Here is a 23,654-nt window from a genome sequence, read left to right on the forward strand (position 1 = left end):
GACTTGAAGGATCTGCTGATAATGTCTTGGTGCCAGATACCACACGACACCTTCAGGGGTCTTGTAGAGTTCATGCCAGGGCGGGTCGGTGCTGTACGACCAACAGCATATTAGGCAGTGGTCATAATGTTTTGGCTCATCGGTGTACATTCCACAAGACAAAATAATAAAGGTAATTTATACAAATGTTCAAAAGTTTACATTTCCTTGGTTCTTAATATGATGTGTTGCTTCTCAGTGATCAGTGTCAGTCTTTTGTGATAGTTGGGCATAAGTGCTTTGTTCTGAGCAGTAAGACAGCCCACTGTTCTTAAGAAAAATCCTCCAGGTACTGCACGATCTTTGCTAGTTCTTCCCAACAGTGGCTATATGATGTTGAGATCCGTCTTTTGACACTTTAGACAACTGAAGGACTCATGCACAACTATAATAAAAGGTGCAAACATTAATTGATGCTCAAGAAAGCAACACACTATATATAAGAACCAATGGTATGTAAACTTTTGTTGTGTAGATTGTTAATATTTTGTATTGTGGTATAGAGAATATGTACAGTAAATATAGGTTTTGTAGCTTCTGAAGGGCAGTACTAAATAGCCAAGAACAAGGGACGATTTGAATAACAACCTTTGAAGTTATTTTTGACTTGCCTGTCAGTTATTCACATACCACAATGACACAGGAGCACCTGGAAAACTACAGCTCTGACCATGAACCTGGGCCTCAAGCATGTGGCAATGACATACGGTCTGCACAAAATCAAACATCCATGTCTAAAAAAACACAAACAAGGCCTCTTGTAAAATAAGACTGCAGATTAACACAGATCCACAGGCCTCCTAAACATAAAGCTTCACTATCCCTCTCTGATGGGTCAGGTTCTTAGCAGAACAGCTGGATAAATCATATGGATCTTGCTATTGTTGAGTACGATGAAGAAGTGTAATTAATTGAGGGATCTGGGCCCTGTTCCACAGGAGAGCGATGGTTTTTGGACAATCCTGAGGAAGAATATATTTCAAGCATTTTGATGACTGCTGGATCTTTAGAGGTGACTGATGTGTCTGTAAATCATCGTGCACTGGGTTTCTTCAACGATGAGAATGTCTAGCAGACAGAAGCATCACGTACATTTAAACTGCATGTACTAACTCAAATTTTTGAGCCAAATGGATTTTAAACACACACACAAAAAACAAAAGTCCAGAACATTATGGCAGAAATCACTCATTCACATAAAAACATAAAATTATAATGATAATAAATTTGATCAGAATCGCAACTCCCACCGATAATTTGCATCAAACTAAAAATGATCACCTTCTACCCACTCTCATGTAGCTTGAAACTCGTATGACTTGTATGACTTTTCTCGCGGAACACAAAAGGAGTAATTATTAAAATGTCAAAGCTGCTATTTTCCATTCAACAAAAAATAAATAGTAATCACTGGCTATCAGTTTTACTTTTGCTTTATTAACTAAAATATATTAGGTCAGGATTTGAACATGGAGGGGGTCACCTTGCCTGTTAAAAGGGATACTTCACCCAAAAATTAATATTGTCTCATAATTTACTCATTTAATAATTTTCCTCATGCCATCCCAGATGTGTATGACTTTCTTTCTTCAGCAGAACACAACTGAAGATTTTTAGAAGAATATTTCAGCTCTGTTGGTCCTTACAATGCAAGTGAATGGTGACTAGATATCACATAAATGCCACATAAAAGTAATCCATAAGACTCCAGTGGTTTAATTCATATCTTCAAAAGCAGTTTGAAAGGTGTGGGAACATACCACTAAGCCACCATGTCTCACACTTAAAGAACTACTGAGTTGTTAAAAAAGTGTTTTTGTTCTTGGTTATGTCTTATTTCATCAAGGTCACCAAAGCAAGCCTGGACTGACATTGGTGCCCCCTCAAAAGAAAGAAAGAAAGAAAGAGAGAGAGAAAGAAAGAAAGAAAGAAAAAATGTGCATGACGCCCCCATTGACAGGAGCCTTTTCATAAGTGACAAATAGGCGCTACAATAAGCAATTGGTTTAGGCAGGTGTGTGATTAGTGCCAGAATTACAGAGAAGGTGGAACACACGTTTGGCATTCTTTTTCACAAAGCTGCAAAAGGAGACATTGAAAGCAGGCATATTTTGCACAATGACAGCTATCTAAAAATGTGCAGGAAGGTACTTGTGATTTTCTTGTATGTTCCATCTGACAAAAACAGTATTCTTCAAATTTCAAAAGCCATTAAAGTGGACAGAGAAAATGTCAAAAGGCTTTTCAATTCATGCAGTGCAGAAAGCCTTTGCTGAAAAGTGCACAAAGAGATATTTGAGCTTAAGCAGAATTGTAGAAAGACCCCATTAAATGGTCTGACAAATCTAATTTCTTTCCTGGGTTGGTTAAATAGTCAATACAATTTAGTTCATGTCACAGCCTGACAAAACCATGATTTGCTACTTGCTATTGCTAGTCGTTGGAAGGTAGTACAAGGGGAGGGGACATTCTCATTCTAGAGAGCATTTCATTGGACACAAATCTGTAACCACCCCTGAGGAGGAGATGATGTCATCAATATTTTTTTTTCAACCAAAAATGTTGGTGCATTTTTCCAGAAAGGGAAAGAATGGGCACTTTAAATGTTCATGAGTAAAGTTCATTTTGTCCACTTTTAGGAGTAAATCACCAAATAGATGGCCTCAAAACAAACAGACCTGGACTAAAAGCCACAAAGTTCACAATCCCATAATCTTAAATTAAAGGCATCTTAAAACATTTCGTCTTGGACTTACACTGAAACCTAGAAGCCTGAATGTAGCATAATTCAAATGCAAAAGTATTCACTTTGAAGAAATTCACTATTCACACTCAGCCATGATTAATTTAATCCAAGAGTGAAAGTGTCCAAAAAACAGGGTGGTTACAGAGATTAAGCAAGTAGTTTTCAGCTGGTAATGTGATCAAAACATGGCTGCCCCCATGAGGAGACCCTCTGCATGTAGAATAAAACAGCTTTTGGTTGCTCATAAGACTGGAGTCTTCATCTCATACGAGTGCTCATAATTTTATATATACAGTATGTTTCAAAATTATGATTAATTTCTTAAGTACAAAAACTTTTTTAATGAGGAAAAAAATACTGAGCGCACCTTTATGCTTATCGTATTGTGAGTATGGCGGACAAATCCATTTGTCCTGTGTATCAATATGCAAAGTTCTTCAAATCTGCTACTTGCTTATCTATGGTGTGGTACATTGTTACAGAAACTTGAGATTGCCAGGTCAAGCAATGCCTACAGATGAAGTAATGATAAACAAATCAAATGATGACATGAAGAGCACCAGTCAGAGTAAATAAAACTGGAAACTGGCCATTACTGCATAAAAAAAAAAATAAAAAAAACTGTATGAAGCCTCTGCAGTTTCAAAGATCAGAGCACACACACACTTTTCACTGGGTACTGAACTAGAGGAACATATTGAAACGCCCTCTAATGGACACAAAAGGAAATTAAGATGAGGCAAGGCCAAAATGGATATCCAAATTTATATGAACCCTGTTAGCACCAATCACCTACATTTACAAAACATGTAAGAAACAATTATATCTTCAAAGCAATTCAAACATGGACACATTTTGAATGAGGACTGGGGAAAATATTGCAAGGCTTGCTTAAGTCCAATGGGGATGTCTCATGTAAGCATCCCCTACCTGACACAGATTTTACTTCTGTTCAAAAAAAGCATCTGAAGATTTAGTTACAGGCTTGTTAAAAAAAACCTAAGAAAAAAGCTACCATTAAAGGAATAGTTTACCCTAAAATGAAAATTCTGTCATAATTGACTCACCATAATGTTGTTCCAAACTGACTTTTTTTTTTTTTATGCGGAACACAAAGAAATTTGAATGAATATCCTGGTCCAACTTCTCAATAAAATGGCAGTTGATAGTGACTCACTTTAAAGCTTAAAAAGAAATTACCCAAAAGTATCATAAAAGTAGTCCATGCGACTAGTCATATTCCAAGTCTTCTGAAGTATACAATAGGTTTTGGTGAGAAACAACCCAAACTGTAAGCAATTTTTCAAATCTTGACATCCACCATGTGTTCATGTGCGCTATGAAAGTAGATACATACTGGCTCGCATTTTCACGTGGGAACATTTTGAGTTGCGCAAATTGACAAAATATTCATTTTTGCAGAACTATTCCTTTAAGAAATAGACCCACAACTTACTACTGCTCACTGCTCTGTGCACAGAATTCCAAAGAAAGTCTTTGTAATCTTTCATCAAAATGTAATAACTTGCTCCGCCACTTCTTTTTCAGCTGGCGTCATTACGTTCTCTTATTTTCAACCCTTCCCCTCCATCCACCTGTCATTACAGATGTCAAATGGCCTGCAAACCATATTCATTTTGACATTACCAATTATGAGCTGTGCCGATAAAAGATCAAGTATAAATACCATTAACACAAGTTCAACTGTCTGTGACAATACCAAAATGTCCCCCACATCACAGGAGCCTTGAGCTTTCTCTTTGTTTAGGCTTTATAGGCTTAAATCTATGGACAGGGGAGATTGCGTACTGAAACGTACCTAGATAGGGGATGCAGGGGACCATTTTGAGGGATCTGATGTACTCTCTCATACGGTTGTAATTCTCCTCCTTTGACGTCAGGAAGTCCAGCTTCTCAAGGGTGGCTTTGTCCTTTCGACTAATCAGCTGTTCAGAATGCAGGAAAACAAACAACAAACAAACAGGTCATTAGTTCAGCAAATGAGGAACAACAAATGACTTTTCCCAATTGTGAAACATCTAGTGTAATTTTTACAATCTGCAAACACGTTGAATATGAAAAGGCTCAAAATTGTGTTATGAGAGATGTTCCAAGATCTCAGGGCCTAAACTCCAGACACACTCCAGACATGCAACCATGTGCTGTCAACAGTGAAAACTGAAACAATGAAAGTTCTTTCATTTATGGGAATAGCACAGTCACATGAAACAGACTCTAGTGTCTAGAAGACCTTTATGACTGGCATAAATTCACCCAACACATTCATACAGCAGCATATGTTTTACTGAATAAAATTAGTGTGGGTGACCATGTGCTCCATTCCCTGTAAGGATTAACCAAAGGCTTATTAAAGAATTCCATCACCTGTTTCTTCATCACATCAAATGCTGCAGTGAGGTTCTAGACAGATACATATATTGCACTCCACTCTCAACACTTTTGCAGGTTTGACCAGAGAAGTTTTGTCCAAACAATGAAAGTACATCTGCTGTGAGTCATTGCAAGCAGACCATTAAAAGATTTTCCACCAGATTTTAGAAGTGGTAGCACACTTCCTCTCCAGAATACTGGGATTCCCTTATTAATGTTCATGTCTTGTTGAACTCAGTGTATTGTTGAAATACTGTATTGCTCTCTGTGTCTTCTATGTCTTGTCTTTTCTCTGTCAATTTTGAGCTGTTTCAGTCTCTGACATGCAACCCTTTGATTTTGTTTAATTATTTATGTATTTTTATTTCTGATCACTATTTGCTTGCTTGGTCCGTTTGAGTCTGATTTTGATATTAATATTGGATATGACTTGATATGAATTCAAATTAATATTATATTTTATTTTAATATTTAAAACATATATAAATTATAATTATATATATATATACACACACAAACACAATATTATGATTTTAATAATTAATATTATATATTTTAATTGATAATTAATGTTTCTTACCCCTCCTTAGTTCCTATATGCACTTTTACTGTATGGCATAAACTACACCGATGAGCCAAAACATTATGACCACTCATAGGTGAAGCGAATGATGTTGATCATCTCCTAAAAAGGCCACATGTCAAGGTCTGGGTAGATTAGATGGTAAGCGAACAATCAGTTCTTGTAATCAACGTGTTGAATGCAGGAGAAATGGGCAGGAGTAAACCTGGGGAAGTGATGGCACCCGGATGCACTGTGGGAAGACGACAAGCCGGTGGAGGGAGTGTGATGCTCTGGGCAATGTTCTGCTGGGAAACCCTGAGTCCGGCCATTCATGTGGATGTCAATTTGACACATGCCGCCTACTTAAATATCATTGCAGACCAGGTACAACCCTTCATGGCAAGATATTCCCTGATGCCAGTGGCCTCTTTCAGCAGGATAATGCGCCCTGCCACACTGCACACATTGCTCGGGAATGGTTTGAGGAACACGATGAAGAATTCAAGGTGTTGCTCTGGCCTCCAAATTCCCCAGATCTCAATCCGATTGAGCATATGTGGGATGTGCTGGACCAACAAGTCCAATCCACGGCAGATCCACCTCGCAACTTACAGGACTTGAAGGATCTGCTGCTAATGACTTGGTGCCAGATACCACAGGACACCTTCAGGGGTCTTGTAGAGTCCATACCTCGGCGGGTCGGCGCTGTTTTGGCGTTGCACGGAGGACCAGCAGCATATTAGGCAGGTGATCATAATGTTTTGGCTCATCAGTGTATCCGTATGTAATAACACATTTTGTATGAGTGCTAGCATCCAAAATGCCTTTTATTTAAGGGGCCTCTTTACTTTTTAACGCCTAAAACAGACATAAAACATAAAAGACAATACAGTATTAATCAGTATATATTTGTAAATGAAACAGTCATGACAGAAATAATCACAATTTGTGCAGTTTTGTTTGGTGCTGCTAGTGGCACATAAATTACACAGTTTTAAGCAATGCAGGGAATTGTAAGTTAAATTGACAGTAGCCTGGCTCTTTGTGGAGCACTGTTTATCATTTCTGTTCATCAACACTTTAGATTTTGGCCTAAAAATTCACTTTAAAAATTAACCTCAACTCACTCTTTTTGACTTGAACACTTTAGCAACAGAGCGACATAAAAGTGAATGTTTTTTTTAAATGTCAAAAAAAGAGGGATTTCAATTTGTTCTAAAATGTGCTGAGAGAATATATGGCAGGAAAGTCAGATTGCAATGCAATCAATTAGAGAGTTTTTCCTTGGTCTGGAAATGATAATATTATGACAAAGATTTGAAAAACTAGTGGGAGCAAATGAAGACTGCATAGGAAAAACTAATTACAAAGACATTATAAATGATGAACAGGGTAAATTATAACTGCACTGGCGTATTTCAGTAAATGTGATTTCAATCTGAGTGTTTGTGTCTACAACTTCAACAGCCATACTCTATCATTTTCTGCCTGAGTTAGAGCTACCAAAATGAAAGGCATTGTGTGATCTCCTTTATCAAGCCTCCATCACCGGCTACCGTGACCACAGAAGCAGTCAGTCTCCCCCTAAAACACGAAACTTGAATAGCTGCCATAGTGGCACACACCCAAAGCTGCATTACTCATTCCAGACACATACACAGTGCTAAACAATTCCACTGAGGGTGATAAAAATTAGGGAATTCCTTCAAACACTTACATCTTTATTTTATTCTGCAGTAACACATGACTGACTTTGATTACAGAAAGGAGCTCATGGAAGCCAACAGTGTGCTTGCTGTCTCTCTGTAGCTGCTCCAGACAGCAGTTAAAGCCTCCATACATCAGTGGCTGTAAACATGGGGAGGTACTGGGCTCAGGGGCGCATTAAGAAGAAGTTTCCACTTAGCCTGCATTTCGTCGGCAGGAATGAACCTTTCAGTAGTAGGGTGCTGATGCTATACCAGTAGAATGTTAAATTTACTCAACCCTCATGTAATTCAAAAAGTTATATGCTATTATTTATTCAAATTTTTTTCTCTATGAACGTTGTCTGTCATTGTATGGAAAAAGGAGCATTAAAATTCTCCTTTTATGTTCCGTGGAAAAATAACAGCAAACAGGTTTGAGGCGATATTATGCTGACAGAATTTTCACACATAAAGGCAGCAAAAAAGTAGACTACAGTGGTTTAATTTACGTCTTTGAAGCGATCCAGTTGTTTTTATGTGAGAACAGGGCAAAATGTAAAAAAAGAAATAAACAAAATTACTTTAAATCTTGACATCTGCAGTCTCCCTGGTAATCATGATTTCAAGCTCGATTACACTTCCTTGCACCATTTAGCACTATGCGCATGCATCAAACAAGGATTAATCTTAAATTTAGATGAAATCAAGGTTTATCTGATAATTCTGTTGCACCAAACATTAAACATTGTTTGAAAATAATCAGGGTTACATTTTAACCATCGATTTGATTCCGATTTAAATTCCACAGTAAATCTGATGTAACATTAATTCTGTTGCTCGAATACTATAAACTCTCATTTAAATCTTAGTTAGTGATTAACTTTAGCAGCTGAGGTGGTTTAAATTAAAAAATGGACCTGCAATAAAACATGCATGACTAGGTAAACGAACAGTGGATGTGCGGTCAGCCCTTTGAGAGAAGTTTATCATATTATTTATGTTGGCCGCGATGCATGCTTTCAAATCCGGTGTGCGTGTACAGCGGCTCGTCCTGGTGGCAGCGTAATTACCCACTTCCCCATCCTATACATGCAGGGACACTGTGTTACACTCAAAGACACACTTCAGAAGTGAATCGATCACAACTTTATTAGTGACAACCATTTCACAACACTGTTCGCTCCCCTCAAAAAAAAAAAAAAAAAAAAAAAACACACACACTTCCAGTTACTTCACAATAAGAGCTTCCCTTTTGCCCTTCTGTAAATGGTCATGTGCAATCTTAAACAGATAGTCACTTGTTCAACTGATTATGATATATCCAGCACAGAAGTATACATATGCATGAATACATTTTTAATGTCTGAAACTTAAACTCCCTCTCTACCAAAAAATAAAAAATAAATAAATAAAAATAACAAATAAAAAAATATTATTATCTTCCAATTAAATCCTGTGACTTTTAAACAACAGAACATTCTGATCAAAAATACAACCTAGTACATTTCAACAAGTTCTCTTGAGTACGACTCAAAGACAGACTTTGTTTTAATCCAGTTTCCACTGTCCTTCACTCAGTGCCTTAAGTAACTGGCAAGCTGATGCCCCGTTTTTAGTAAGGCAGTCTGCAAGTTGTTCTTTTGTGTTGTACCACAGTACTCGCTCAATTTTCTGTGTTTGGACAAGTTCTTTGATGCTACTTATCTCCAGGCGGAGTCTTTTCTCAGAGACTGGCTTTGTGGACTTAAGTGCATCAGCAAGCGAATGATTGTCTGTGACACAGATTATTGGTGGATCATGTTCAGCATCACCAGTAGTTAGTTCTGAGAACAGTGCAGCCAGAAAAATAGCATTGTCAGTTCCATCAGACATTGCCAATGTTTCACCAGAAAGTGTACTCTGCACAATCCTCTTGACTCTCTTTGACTGCCAAGAAAGGGGTGAGAATTTTCCATTTTCTCCCACTAGAACAATCAGGTGCCCTCCTTGGGTGCCTCCATCTGAAAGATTTCCAAATGAGGCATCGCTGAACACAATCATCTTATGAGCACTGTCTCTGCCCAAGTGTTGGAAGTTCAGAATTACCTTCTTGGACTTAAGTCTGCACACTATCCTGTTTGCTTCATGGATTGTCTGCACAGTTGCATTTTTGATGTTTGATGCCAAGTTGCTAGCATCAAATATGACATCTGGCCTGCTCTGCCTTGCCACCTAGAGAATCTGGCCTATCTTGGACCTAAGCTGATCCTTTTCCTCCTCACAGAGAGATGAGTCTTGTTCCACAGCTCGTGAAGGATCCATATGTATGGGCTGCATGTGTTGAATGTAGTTTTCCTGGTGTATTTGTACATTTCTGTCAACAGTCACAAAGTCTATTCCCACATAACAGAAGTGATCATGCTCCTCACGTCAAACTTGGAAAACAGATCTGAGATGTGGTATTACAGTTGTGGAGAAACTTTGCGTGCCCCCCCATATGAAGTCATCCACGTGACAGGCAAACACCCCAGTTACAGTGCAGTACCGATCTAGCCAATAAAAAACAGCTGGATCAATCTTGGACATTTTTCCTCCTGCTTTCAGCACTATTTCCTTCACTCTGTTTTACCAGCACAATGAAGCATCCGCCATACCATACACACACTTTTTGAGCTTCCATAATGTTCCTTCACAGGTAGCCTCAGGGGGAGGCCTAATGTAGATGTCACGTGACAGCTCTATTCCCTGTAGAAATGTCCACTGTCTTTGACAAATAACTGCCACAAGCAGTCAAAGAGACTCTGAAGCAAATGTAGGTGAATCCTTTTGCAGCTCTAACACGTCTAACCCCTCAAAACCTCTGGCCACTGACCGTGCTTTCGGTACCAGTCCAGTGAGTGTTTCCTTGAGGGTGCACACCCATCTGGTGAAGATGCACTTTTGTCCCTCATCCTGAACTTCCTCAAACACACTGTTATCTCTCCAACTCTTTATCTCTGCTTGTTTGGCTAGGTCAAAGGATAGATCTTTTTTTTTACCCATACATCCTCACTGGCATTTGTGGTATTAACATCAGTAACAGTGGGTTCTATCTGAAGACTCACTAAACTTGATATATCAACTGAAACTTTACTGCCTGCAACATTAGTGTGCCCAATGCGCAGAAGATTGTACCAGTTTTTGTATTTACCAGTAGCTTTGCCTGCACGCCCTAGTACTTTTGCTGTGTGCAAAGCACCACTGTCTCTGTATTTCAGAACTTGCCCTGTTTTTAGATGGACATCAGTTCCCTGCTCTTTATCACTATGTGTCCCTATGTCATCACTTGTGTGCTGTGCTGCTTCATTCTGCCCCCCAGTTGATGCCCATGTGCTCAATTTGCATCAAACTCTGCTGCATCTCAGTTACAGTTTCTGTTCCCTCAATGTTGTTGACAGCAGCTCCTGTCATCTCCTGTCTTTGCACAGTGTTTGTGTCATTTTCGGCATCATCCTTTATGACATGTTGATCTCCGCTGTCTGTATTTACTTTTCTTAGTCTGAGGTAGTGTACCTCCTCTTCAGTGCTGACTTCACTGATGCAAAAGTCAAATCTGTACATGCTGTCAGTGCTAACTGTCAGTCTTTCACTTCCAAGCATGCAGTGTCAGCAGTTTGAATGCTAATACGGCATCGGGAAGCTCCATCTAGTATTTACGCATTCGTGACTACCGCTGTTCAAAATCAATTATATAGTCTGTCATGGAAACACTGCTATCTTTCATAATCCGGTCAAAGCTCGAGTAAGCCTCATAAGTTCGGTCCTTTTCTTCTTTGAGAAACAAATCATCAAGTTTCACAAGTAAGGTGTTCATGCCAGTGTCCTTATTCAAATCATCTACCGGTATTACCATCGCAGTTTCTCTCGCTCTTCCCAACAGCGCCAAAGCCACAGCAAGCGCTTGTTTACTTTTCTCAAGTTCCGTAACTCTGGTCCAAATTGTGACTTCATTCTTCCAACTTTCGTATGGTTTTCCTTCATCAAAGGTTGGCAGGACTCTGTAGTTCCTAACCATCCTCTGCTACCAATGTTACACTCAAAGACACACTTCAGAAGTTAACCAATCACAACTTTATTAGCGACTGCCATTTCACAACACCATTTGCTCCCCTCAAAAAAAACCCCACACACTTCCGGTTACTTCACAATAAGAGCTTCCCTTTTGCCCTACGGTAAATGGTCATGTGCAATCTTAAACAGATAGTCACTTGTTCAGCTGATTATGATATATCCAGCACAGAGGTATACATATGCATGAATACATTTTTAATGTCTGAAACTTAACACACGGGACAGAGATGTGTCTCTTGCAAGAGTAGAGCGTAATTTAGGAATTTCGTGAGAGTAGTTACAAGCAACAGCTGATCATTATTGCTCCGCTCCTCTCTTATATTCATTTCTGGCCACAATAGTGCAGCTGACGAGGGGAGGCGGTTGATCGGAGACCCGTACGGTCCTATTTTTCTTAAATTATAATGCCATATTTTAAAACTTGTGACAATTTACACACTGCTGAGACATTTTCTTAACCTCCTTGATCAGCTCTGTGTACTAACGATCTACAGCAAAATTCAGAATTCATCATGGTGGATAAAATTAATCGCAGGTGAACGTTTTAATCATGGGTTAAAAGTTTAATCTCTGATTTGTTAAACCGTATATAAAATTAAGTAGTGCAACACAATTAAAATAAAAATAAAACTTAGATCAACAAACCCTGGATTAGCTCTAAACTCTGTTTAACTTAATCCTTATTGGCGCAACCCACCTTAGGAAGTGTAATTGAGTTTAAAATCATAATCTTGCTTAGAGACTGCAGTGAGTTACATTTTGATCTGTTCTCACCCAAAACATATTGGATCACTTCAGAAGACATTGATTAAACCACTGGAGTCTTGTTGGTTAATTTTATGCTGCCTTTTTGGAGCTTCGAAGTATTTCTTATCATTCACTTGCATTGAATGGACCTACAGAGCTGAAATATTCTTCTAAAATACTTAATTTGTGTTCTGCAGAAGAAAGTCATACACATCTGGGATGGCATGAGGGTCAGTAAATGATGAGAGAATTTTCATTTGGGGTGAACTATTTCTATAAGGACTCTTATTGCGAGTAAATCCATTTGACTATTTATTTAAATTAGTACAGAAACATAAGCAGAAGAGGGGATTAATTATTAGTAAACAGGAGGAAGCAGTCTGGAGAGAAGAGAAAGAGAAAAGAAAGAGAAAGGGAATGAAAGGGTTGACAAGAACTGCAGAGAAGATGGAAAAATTGCCACAGGGACAAGACCTGAGACACTGAGTGACTGCTGGAATATACAGAGGAATGAAGGTGCTATCAGAATTGCTTTCAACAAACCCTTTCTTTTCTACAAAAGCTTCACCTCTATCCTTCTCATTGTCAGCAGGCTTTAAAACTCTATTATTACCTCCCTTCTCCCAACCATTAGTTCTTTCTCTTGTCTCATCTTCATGATCCCATATAATTTTCTACTGTTGTACAATATAATGTGTAAGGTAGTTGATCCATAATATGTGCGTGGATTTTTTTGTTTATCAATATAAACATTTTGGTTTAGGAAAAGTGTATCTTAAGTCTTGTAATTGGTAACCATTTCAACTTTTCACCATTATTATTAGACTTTTGCCTTCACTCGTTCATTTTAAATAGTTCTTTGTGTGTCCTCAAAGCAAATTAAAATTTATAAGTAAGAAAATTCCATGCAGTCTTTCAATTATGAAATCATAAAAGCTGCAAGCACAATAATTATAAAAGAATTAGAAGTGCTTTTTAAAATAGTTTTAGACTGTGTACAGCATGTCACACCGCAGGTCAACTTCCAAAAGTATATAATATCAACTACCCATTATATGCATGTATCACCAATAGAATACCATATTCAGCTTTTAATTTCCTGCCTCCACAACATGAACAGAACCGACCAATAAAAGTGCTAGATATATAAGGATAAAGTCACATATAGAATTTGTTACTACTGTACTTTCCGAGGGCTGTCTTTCTCCATTGCATGCCCACTGGGAAATCAGCAGTCAATCTTCAAATAAGTGGAAACAAGGCCTTGAAATCAAGTGGTTCAGAAATTGGCTGGAACAAATGACAAAGAATTATGCACTCTGGTCTGTGCCAGGAGTAATGAAACATAAACTATTTGCACAGCAAGACCTCAAACAATCATTATAGTCAGCAAATACATGCAAGTGCCTTTTCATTATTAACAAGTCAACAAATGAGATGTTTAAATCTACAATTAAAACTGGCCTATAGTTGACTGAGTTATTTTTGGACTCTCGAAAGCATCAGTGATCTGGGAATCAAAAAATTCAGAATGGGTTTATGGAAAAGAAACTTTTTAAAACATGTGAGAGATACTGTATATAAATCAAATTTTTTGTTGCTCTGCCTGGTACATCCTCATTATGGATTTAGAGCTTTCTGAGTGAAATATGCTTCCCCTCATTTCACAGACCAAGGGACAACCAGACAGCCGGACACTGTTTGAACATGAAGCATACACCGTTTCCTCAAGCAGCTCTGCAACTCGACACTGTGCTGTGGAACCATTGAAACTAACGCATCACTCCACAGAGTTAATTTATTTGGGGAACGCTAACACGAGTCATCCCTTTAACCTTTTCATGAGTAGGGTCTAAATTTCCCTGAAGTGCCCCCTGGAGTGAGTTATTTTTGCACTTGACACTGCACAGCCGGTAGAGGGGGCGGAGTGTAGACATTTTTTGTCATTTTTCATTAAAAAATAAAAACAAATATACTGTATATAATATAGTAAATGTGTGAACAAATGGGTTATGTCTGCTGTACTGTATTTGTTTTATTTATTTAATTTATATATATAGCTATATAAAAAAAAAAGAACAAATAATATCAGAAGTCCAGTATGCCTATGCACTGTTTGACATCTCAGACATTGTGTGTGTGGACACTGAGGACATTATTAGATTCACAAAAAAAGCAAGACTATAAGTCTTGTCAACAAGGTTGAATCTTTCTATATGGTTTCCAGATATACATGTCTCCAGCTATTTACACCACAATAATGAAGTAATTGAATCCTTGAGTCATGTATTAAATGGGAGTCCAGCATATAAGGGCCTTTCCATCGCCCGACATGACAGAATTGTAGATTTGTTGATTGAAAATGTACCTTATGCTACCTCTGCTTCTGGTATATTTAAACACTCTACTGTTAAATCTGACATGTTTAAAATGTGTATAATTCCTGATGTATTCTCAGACTTAACAGCAAACACCACAGATGTCATCATTGTAAACTAAATGCAACAGAGAGTATTTGTGCTGGAAGTGGGGTGTGCATTTGACCATAGTCTAGAGGAGGTCTTTTTCACTAAACTGTTTAAAAATTAACCACTTGTTCAGTGTATTAACAACATTGGGTATAAGTGTCATGTAAGTATGTAGTGTCTAGGTCATGTACATAGGCTTGTAGTTACAGGTTACAAGTATGTCCAAAAAGGAAGGCATAACAGCTGGCCAGATACTGTTCTGTATCAGCCATTATAAGTAGTCGCAGGAGGAGGTGTTGTTATTTGTATCCTTGATGCTAATGATTGAATACTGACATGGAACCTGCAAGTTTCTTGCAAACATGCATCTGAATTAACTGATGTCCTTTTTGTATTTCTATGTCGAGTGGATATAAATAAATATTTAAAATGTGTGTGTGTGTGTAGGTGGGTTTGGGTGGTTTATGAGGAAAAAAATGTAGGTTACAAACTGGTAATTACAAGGGTATTATGCTATAAACGTGGTTTGTGGACATTAAAATCGCTTAAAAAAAAAACATACTAAACTATGTTTTTTTTTGAAAATGTTAAAATGCAGAACGTTTTTTGTGAGGGTTAGGTTTAGGGGTTTAGGGTTAAAGGATAGAATCTATAGTTTGTGCAGTATAAAAATCATTATGTCTATGGAGAGTCCTCATAAGGATAGCAGCACCAACGTGTGTGTGTGTGTGTTTGTGTGTGTGACAAGCGCTAATGTAAACAGACGCGACTGTGTTCATCCGATAATTGGGCTCAGCATGTGTTCACTGTGAGTATACAAGTTTTAAACCGTTATCGTGGTGCTTTTGTGTTAGTCTGTTTCAGTAAACAAACATTATATGCCTGAAAAGACTGTTTGAGTTGCTGTTTGTGTGAATGAAAACCACATCTGCACCTGAGCAGACGTGGCTGCGTGCATGGGAAGATGTAATTTAGATATGATGGCTGTGCATATACAAGCTGTGAACTGTTATCGTGGTATTTTGTTGACAATTTGGCTGTTTGTTACATGAAATTATTATGTGCTTGAAAAGACTCTTTGAGTAGCTATTTGTTTGAAGAATACCAACCGCTACTAATGTAAACAAATGACAGCACGGATCGGAGGAAGATTGCATTTAAGAGCTGTAAACTTTTTATCGTGGTACTTTGGTGATGAGTTGAATGTATGCATATAAAATTAACATATTTTATGGTTTAAAAGACTGCATGAGTAACTGTTTGAGTGAATATAAATTACAGGAGCTTGACCAGTGCAGCCTGTGTCGGCTCGAAAGCCGATTTGAATCTGGCAGCTTGTAATGTAACTGGCTGTTGCAGAAACACATATGTGTGACGCTACTCTGCGGGGCCCAGTTATTAACTGTCACATATGTGTGATTGTACGTATGAAAGGAATAAACACAGTACTGAAAACACAGTGAGAGGCATCACAACAGTCAAAGACGTCTATCTAGCGCATGTTAACATAGGCCAACAAATTTAAAAAGCACAATATCACCTAGTGAATTTTTTTAACCCTGTGTGGTTCAGGGCTTCCATATAATCCAATAATTTAGTATGTTTGGGAATTCCTGCTTCAGCTATGTGAATAGAATGAGCTGATCAGTGGCAAAATTAACTGCTTTACAAACGGGTTAATAATTACCTCACTCAAAACCAACCTATTTATACATGAGATTAGTCACTGCTGTATATCCACAAGATATATGTAATTGTACAACATTCTTTTGCACAGAAAATAAAGCAAATTAACAGGTTAATGCATAACAGAAGTTTCAGTGAAAAAATGCGCTACAAGCAAAGCAATATCCTAAACTGGCTAAAAAAATGGACAATGAATTACATTCTCTCAAGCAGAAGTATTCAATTACATTTTCAAGAGGTCCAGTCACTACATTTCCTTCCCAGCAAAGGTCCGGAAAATAATAACTTGCACAGTGTCATGATTTTTTATATTATTATAACGGTTCATTTTATGTTTTTATACCTTTCCACATTGGCAGCAATAGTACTTTGTAAAAGGAAAACAACAATTTAAAACAGTCAAAATAGTCTCTTCAAAGCAGGGATGAGGACACTGGCCAAGAGACAAAGCCAAAGCAGTGTGTGTGAGGGATCTTTTCTACCAAAGTTTAGGCTAATACATTTCATAGAGTTCATTAGTCGAGGGCACTTGGATATTAATATTTCAAGATAAGATCAACATTTGTTTTCAAGCTGGGTGACAGCAGTCTAGTTTTGGTGTTCGAATATTTTTACATAATGTATATTTATTTTTTATTATTTTTATATTCAGATACCTCTGTATGGGACATAGGAGTACTTTTGACTGCGATAATATGGGTTACTGTATGGGGGTTCAGGGGTAATCCCTAAGAGAAAATGTATCAAATGTAAAAGCCTGAATGGACCATTTTTATATTTTCCTAAAGTGAGAATCTAATAACAATAAACTAACAATTTACATCTTAAAAATACTGTTTGCTTAAGTTAAGTATAAATGGGCTGACTGTGAAATAATAGGAACGTTCTCATCAGAAGCAGAGAATCCAGGCTAACTAATAATTTCTATTAATTATAACTAATAATCAGAGATGATGACATCTGTCATCTGTCAAAATGTCACAAATTAAAACAAAAAACTGTCATGAAAGGCATGTAACATGCTGATAAATAAAGCTAAATTTAGACAGGAAAAGGCATTAATCTAAAAAGGTGACACGTGAACTTGTCCTGTCACAAACCTGCTTTAGCTGAACCGTCCGAGTCATTTATCAGTCAGATGAAGATAGTTTCACTTTGATTTATTCTTATTTTCTGCAGAGTGTTTTAGCGAAAGATGCCCATCTACATTGCTGCTCACCGTGTCTTCGCTGCTGTTGTTAAAATAACCGCCCCTGGAACTCTACATAGCCTGATCAGGCTTTATGCGATACCTCGTGTATCTTGCGAGGGAGAGAGGCAACACGCACGGAGCAGGAAATTAAGCATGTTCGGTATTTGAGAAAAAGATGATATAGCGCTGATCGCCCATGAGTGCTTATGGTGTGTACAGCTCCGTTGTTTTGATGTACTGCTCACAAAAACTGTAGAAACATTAAGATATGACACGTTGTCATTATCTCGCAGTCCGGATGGAACCAAGCCGGGGTCCGGACTCTGACCACGGTCCACTAATTGGTGACCGCTGCTCTAAAGCATGAAGAATCCAGAATACAGCAATTTGAAAAGTAGCTAATAGCCTACTTCTGTATATTCATTATATACTATTATTTCAGGAGCTTAGGTTTTCACAAAAAAGACTTTGTTGTATCTTTTATATGTTTGATAGATGTTTAATAAATGTTTATACATTTCTCGAAATGTTTGAATATTTCATTAAAATTTAGTCTGTTATAGTCTGACAAGTTTTTGTCATTTTGCACATCATCATCAACTAAAATATTATTTTCGTTGACTTAAATTATATACCATTTTGTCAGAGTAAAACTGACTAAAATGAATGAAAATTAACTAAAAATTGACTAAATTTAAAGGAGATTTTCATCAAGACTGTGCAAAATTAACACTGGTGATGGGGAAAATTGTGGAATGCCAACTCCAGCAAATCTTCCATTCTAAATTATTAAGGCCCCCAGTCTGAACTCCCATCAATGAGATCTTTAATTTGAAATTTGTGTATTTTTCATACTAAATTGTTTTAGATCTTCAAATAAGATATAATATAAAACAAGGGCAACATGAGTAAACACAAAATACAGTTAAAAAAAAAAATAAAATAAAAAAAAATATATATATATATATATATATATATATATATATATATATATATATATAATAACAATAATAATATATATATATATATATATATATATATATATATATATATATATATATATATATATATATTTATTTATATATTATTGAATCAAAAAAGTTATCCAACTCCTATATCACCCATGTGAAAAACAAACTGTCCCCTTAAACTTAATAGCTGGTTGTGCCACATTTAGCAGCAACTACTGCAACCAAACGCTTCCCATAACTGGAGATCTGTCTTTCACAATGCTGTGGTGGAATTTTGGCCCACTATTCTTTGCAGAACTGCTTTAGTTCAGCCACATTGTAGGGTTTTCGAGCATGAACTGCCCGTTTAATGTCCTGCCACAGCATCTCAATCGGGTTCAAGTCAGGACTTTGACTAGGCCACTCCAAAACTTTAATTTTGCTTCTTTTGAGCAATTCAGAGGTGGACTTACTCCTATGCTTTGGATCAGTGTCTTGCTGCATAATCCAGTTGCGCTTGAGCTTCAACTCACGGACTGATGACCTGATGTTCTCCTTTAGGATTTTCTGGTATAGAGCTGAATTCATGTTTCCCTCTATTACTGAAAGTTGCCCTGGCCCTGAAGCAGCAAAGCATCCCCACACCATCACACTATCACCACCATGCTTGACCGTAGGTATGATGTTCTTTTTGTGGAATTCTGTGTTTGATTTACGCCAGATATAACGGGACCCCTGTCTTCCAAATAGATCCACTTTCGACTCATCAGTCCACAGAACATTCTCCCAAAAGGTTTGAGGATCATCAATGTGTGTTTGGCAAAATTCAGACGAGCCTTAATGTTCTTCTGGGTTAGCAGTGGTTTTCACCTCACCACTCTTCCATGGATTCCATTTTTGGCCAGTGTCTTTCTGATAGTGGAGTCATGAACAGTGACCTTTATTTATGGGAGAGAGGCCTGTAGTTCCTTGGATGTTGTCCTTGGCTTTTTTGTGACTTCCTGGATGAGTCATCGCTGTGCTCTTGGAGGAATTTTGGAAGGTCGGCCACTTCTGGGAAGGTTCAGTACTGTGCCAAGTTTTCTCTATTTGGAGATAATGGCTCTCACTCTGGTTCTTTGGAGTCCCAGAGCCTTCTAAATACCTTTGTAACCCTTCCCAGACTGATGTATTTCTATCACCTTTTTCCTCATCATTTCTAGAATTTCTTTCGACCTTGGCATAGTGTGCTACTGGGTGAGACCTTTTAGCCAACTTCATGCAGCTGAAAAAGTTATATTTAGGTGTTGATTTGATTGAACAGGGCTGGCAGTAATTAGGCCTGGTTGTGTCTAGTCCAGCTGAACCCCATTATGAATGCAGTTTCATAGATTTGGGAATTTAGTAACTAAGGGGGCAAATATTTTTTGACACAGGTATTGGTATTGGAAAACTTTTTTGCTTCAATAAATAACATTTTATTTAAAAACTGTATTTTTTGTTTACTCAGATTGCCTTTGTTTTATGTTAGATTTTGTTTGAATTTTTGAAACAATTTAGTATGAGATATACACAAAAACACAAGAAATCAGAATACTTTTTCACAGCATTGTAAACTACATTACTGACATTATTTATCCATTTAAATCTCCATTTAATAACATACTTCTCAATCTAACAATCACATGTAAAGGGGGAAAGAAGATAAAAAAGAGGTGGAAGCACACATTCTCCACTCAAGTGGAATCTATCTATCAAGATAGGCTTTTCTATCTTGAAAGTGACTTCCAAGTTTGCTCCAATCTAAGAAAAAGTAAATGGTAAATGGTCTGCACTTATATAGCGCTTTTTTAACCTTAGCGGTTCCAAAGCACTTTACACGGTGACTCATTCACCCATTCACGCACACACTCACACACCAATGACGGCAGAGCTGCCATGCAAGGCGCTAGCCTGCCATTGGGAGCAACTTGGGGTTCAGTGTCTTGCCCAAGGACACTTCGGCATGTGGAGTCATGTAGTATCACACAAACAGATCATTGTTACATCATCATTACTTTTGGTTACTCTTCTAATACATCTGGTACTGGAGGTTGATTTACAAGGCAATGAATAAAGGCACATACTGTAAGCAGAATACCAGTAGTTAAAGCAATGGAAAATGTGACATGCAGTGCAGCACCCAATGATTACACATAATAAACTGTCACTTAGAAAGTAATGGTACATTTTAATAAATTGCTATAAAGAATTCACATCTCATTTGGTATACTTTCGAATGTAAATGGAGATAAATAAATGCTATTATCTTTTGAAACAAGAATCCTTACATACACTAATAATTCAGCAGGACTGAAACTTCACACTGATTGTAAGTTTTGTCAGTAGAGCGCATAAACCCTCTACTTTTTTTTTTTCTCTTTGGACCTTAAACTGTGGTGATACAAATGCTTATAAATGGATTTAAGTCTTTGGAAATGGTAAACAAGGTATTGGAAGCAGCTCAAAATTGTCCAAGCCACTTAAATGTTCAGAAAGGGATCAAATGGGTTCAGTTTTTCACAGTCTCCATGTATTCAGACCAACTACTCTGTCTTCTCATCTACATCTCTGCAAATAAGATCAATGGAAATCCAACAGCGCTGGAGAAATAAAGACAAACACAGCACTGGCAGCTAAATTATACAGCAGAACAGCTAGCATTTGGTGGTATACACAATATGTCCCCTGTAAGTGAACACTTACTCTTTGTCCCTGCAAGAACTGTAAAGACTGGCAATGGTTCCTTGAGTAACTCCATCATAAGAGAAAGGTTTTGAGGCACTAAAAATATATCTTGAAGTTCCTTAAATATATATATATATATATATACATATAGACTTAGAGTATATCAGTTGGTTCTCAATTATACAGGTTGGTACGCAATTATACCACGGTTCATCTGATTTTGAAGTCTAGCGACGCATCTGAAGTATCTGGTTTAGCAGCGTCAAATACACAGTTAGAGGCACAACCACGGCTAATGCACCTGTACGGCTCTGTAGATGGATACGGCTCAATGGAAAGAGCAGCGCGAGTGCAAATCTCTTAAAGTTCGAGCTCTTAAACTCGCAGCTTTGCAAGAATCATTGAGAAGCAAGGCGCGAGAAGCAGAAACCATTTGAATTAGGCACAGAATTCTACATCACCACCCTTGAATTTACTATTGTAACACTAACTGTGCTTTAGGCGGAAATAGACTGATAAAAATATTATCTTATCACTACTTCGGTTCTATTTAATTTATCATAGGCTACATTAGGGGAGTGAAGGAATATAATTAATTTTTTACAACTTATAAATATTTATATTTTGTATTTGTTGTTTTTACATGTGTTTAGAGTAGGTCTACGGTTTATAATTACAAAAATGTCATAGTTTGTTTTATAGAAATCATGTTATATCTAACTATGGTAGTGAAGTCACAAATACCACTGTTAAAACTATACAAAATTATAATTAATGAGTAAATTAAACTTCTCAAAAACACAAATGTAAAACATATTAACAATATCACTTTTATTATTAGTTCACATTTTCATTTTATAGGCCCCAGATATAGCCCTCCATCTGCTTAAATTCAAGATTTTAAATTCCTAGGGGTAAGGGAATGAAAAAGGGGGGCGTTCATCAAAAAAATGTTGAGAACCACTGGTTTACAGTATAAAGCAAGGTACTGCAAAACCATGATGTTCTTTTCAGTCAATCAATCAACATGTTGTTTAATGGTCATGTAGATCTTACCGCCCAGGTTTTGCTGAGTCTGAATATCGGTGCACTCTGAAGGGCAGAAACCACAGACACCAGGGAGTGCAAGTTATTCAGTTCCAGGAGTTTCTGTGAAGACACCAGAGAAACAGCCTTTATAAACATATTTATCAGTTCTAATGCCCTTTATGCAGTCTGCTCATTTGCAAGGCTTTCTGAACAGTCTTTAATAGTGAGCTGTTTCTAATACAGTCATGGTGTGCAGATATATGTTATATATTCAGTGATATAAATCATTAATGACCAATAATTAATCAAAACAAATGAATTGAGAGACATCATAATCAGGCTCTGAAACTCTTCACACAACTCTCACAACAAGACAATCTTAATTTCATGAATTGTTTATTTCACAGTGTTTTCCTGGCAGATGATGTCATGCTTTCAACATTCTTTCCTTTTTCACTAGGCCTCTGACCTCTGTGAAGCACTGTCCTTTATGGGTCCATATTATGAGGAAAGCAGCCCTGCTTTGGTTTAGTCATTGGCCAATCTGCTTTAACCATTAGCATAAACGTTAGTGTAGCCACTTAGGCTCACTGGGGCATGTCTGCCGGTAGCATGGTATGTAGAGAAAGTGCAGCTCTTTCAGGTTTGGCTGGTAGCACAGGCTGAGTGTGAAACCATAAGGAGATATTCATCAGGTTTTTTCTGTGTTATGGTACACTGAGTTTCAGGAGAGCATGTAGGCTGATTGAATTCACAGGAATGTGCAAGTCTCTCCTCTGTGTGTGCATGTGTGTGAGAGAGTCGGCACAAAGGAAAAGATAACATAAATAGCTTCCTGATTGTTTGGAAAATATTTGAATGATCAAATATATATATATATATATATATATATATATATATATATATATATATATATATATATATATATATATATAAATGTGTTATAAAAAGATTTTATACTTTTAAGGAAAATTTCACACTTAAAGCTGAAGTATGTAATTTCTGTGCCAGTAGTTCCACCAAGAAGAATTGCAAAAATAAAAATAGCTTTTAAACAGCTTTTCTGAATATAAAAAGACAGCCCTACCACAAACGCACGCCTGTGGTTAAGTCAATGTTGCTGCATCAAGCTGGTCGGGACCATAAAACAAAACAATGTTTGATGGCACAACAAAGCCACAGTTTTTACACTTTTCGGGGATATGATCAAATGACTTCTGTATATTTTTTCTTTTCATACTAAGTTGTGAAAGTATTTTAAAGGGATCATGACATGAGGAATCAAATTTCCCTTGATATTTCGACATTTAAGAGGTCATTGTACTATAAAAACATACTGTAAGTTTGAGAACTCAAAA

At 37.3% G+C, this 23,654-nt stretch overlaps 1 protein-coding gene across 4 annotated transcripts in view; it reads right to left on the minus strand.

Annotated features, from left to right (window-relative positions):
* Nucleotides 1–23,654, minus strand: part of LOC127415318 (ras-specific guanine nucleotide-releasing factor RalGPS1) — a 193,988-nt gene that overhangs the window by 126,171 nt on the left and 44,163 nt on the right. For all 4 annotated transcript variants that reach the window (XM_051654030.1, XM_051654032.1, XM_051654031.1 and 1 more), the window contains 2 exons: nt 22,324–22,416; nt 4,605–4,731 (listed from right to left, as the gene is read on the minus strand). In XM_051654030.1, the coding sequence (XP_051509990.1) occupies nt 4,605–4,731; nt 22,324–22,416 (220 nt within the window). The remainder of the gene's footprint in view (nt 1–4,604; nt 4,732–22,323; nt 22,417–23,654) is intronic.

This window comes from Myxocyprinus asiaticus, chromosome 24 (assembly GCF_019703515.2).
Source record: "Myxocyprinus asiaticus isolate MX2 ecotype Aquarium Trade chromosome 24, UBuf_Myxa_2, whole genome shotgun sequence".
Lineage (NCBI taxonomy): Eukaryota > Metazoa > Chordata > Actinopteri > Cypriniformes > Catostomidae > Myxocyprinus > Myxocyprinus asiaticus.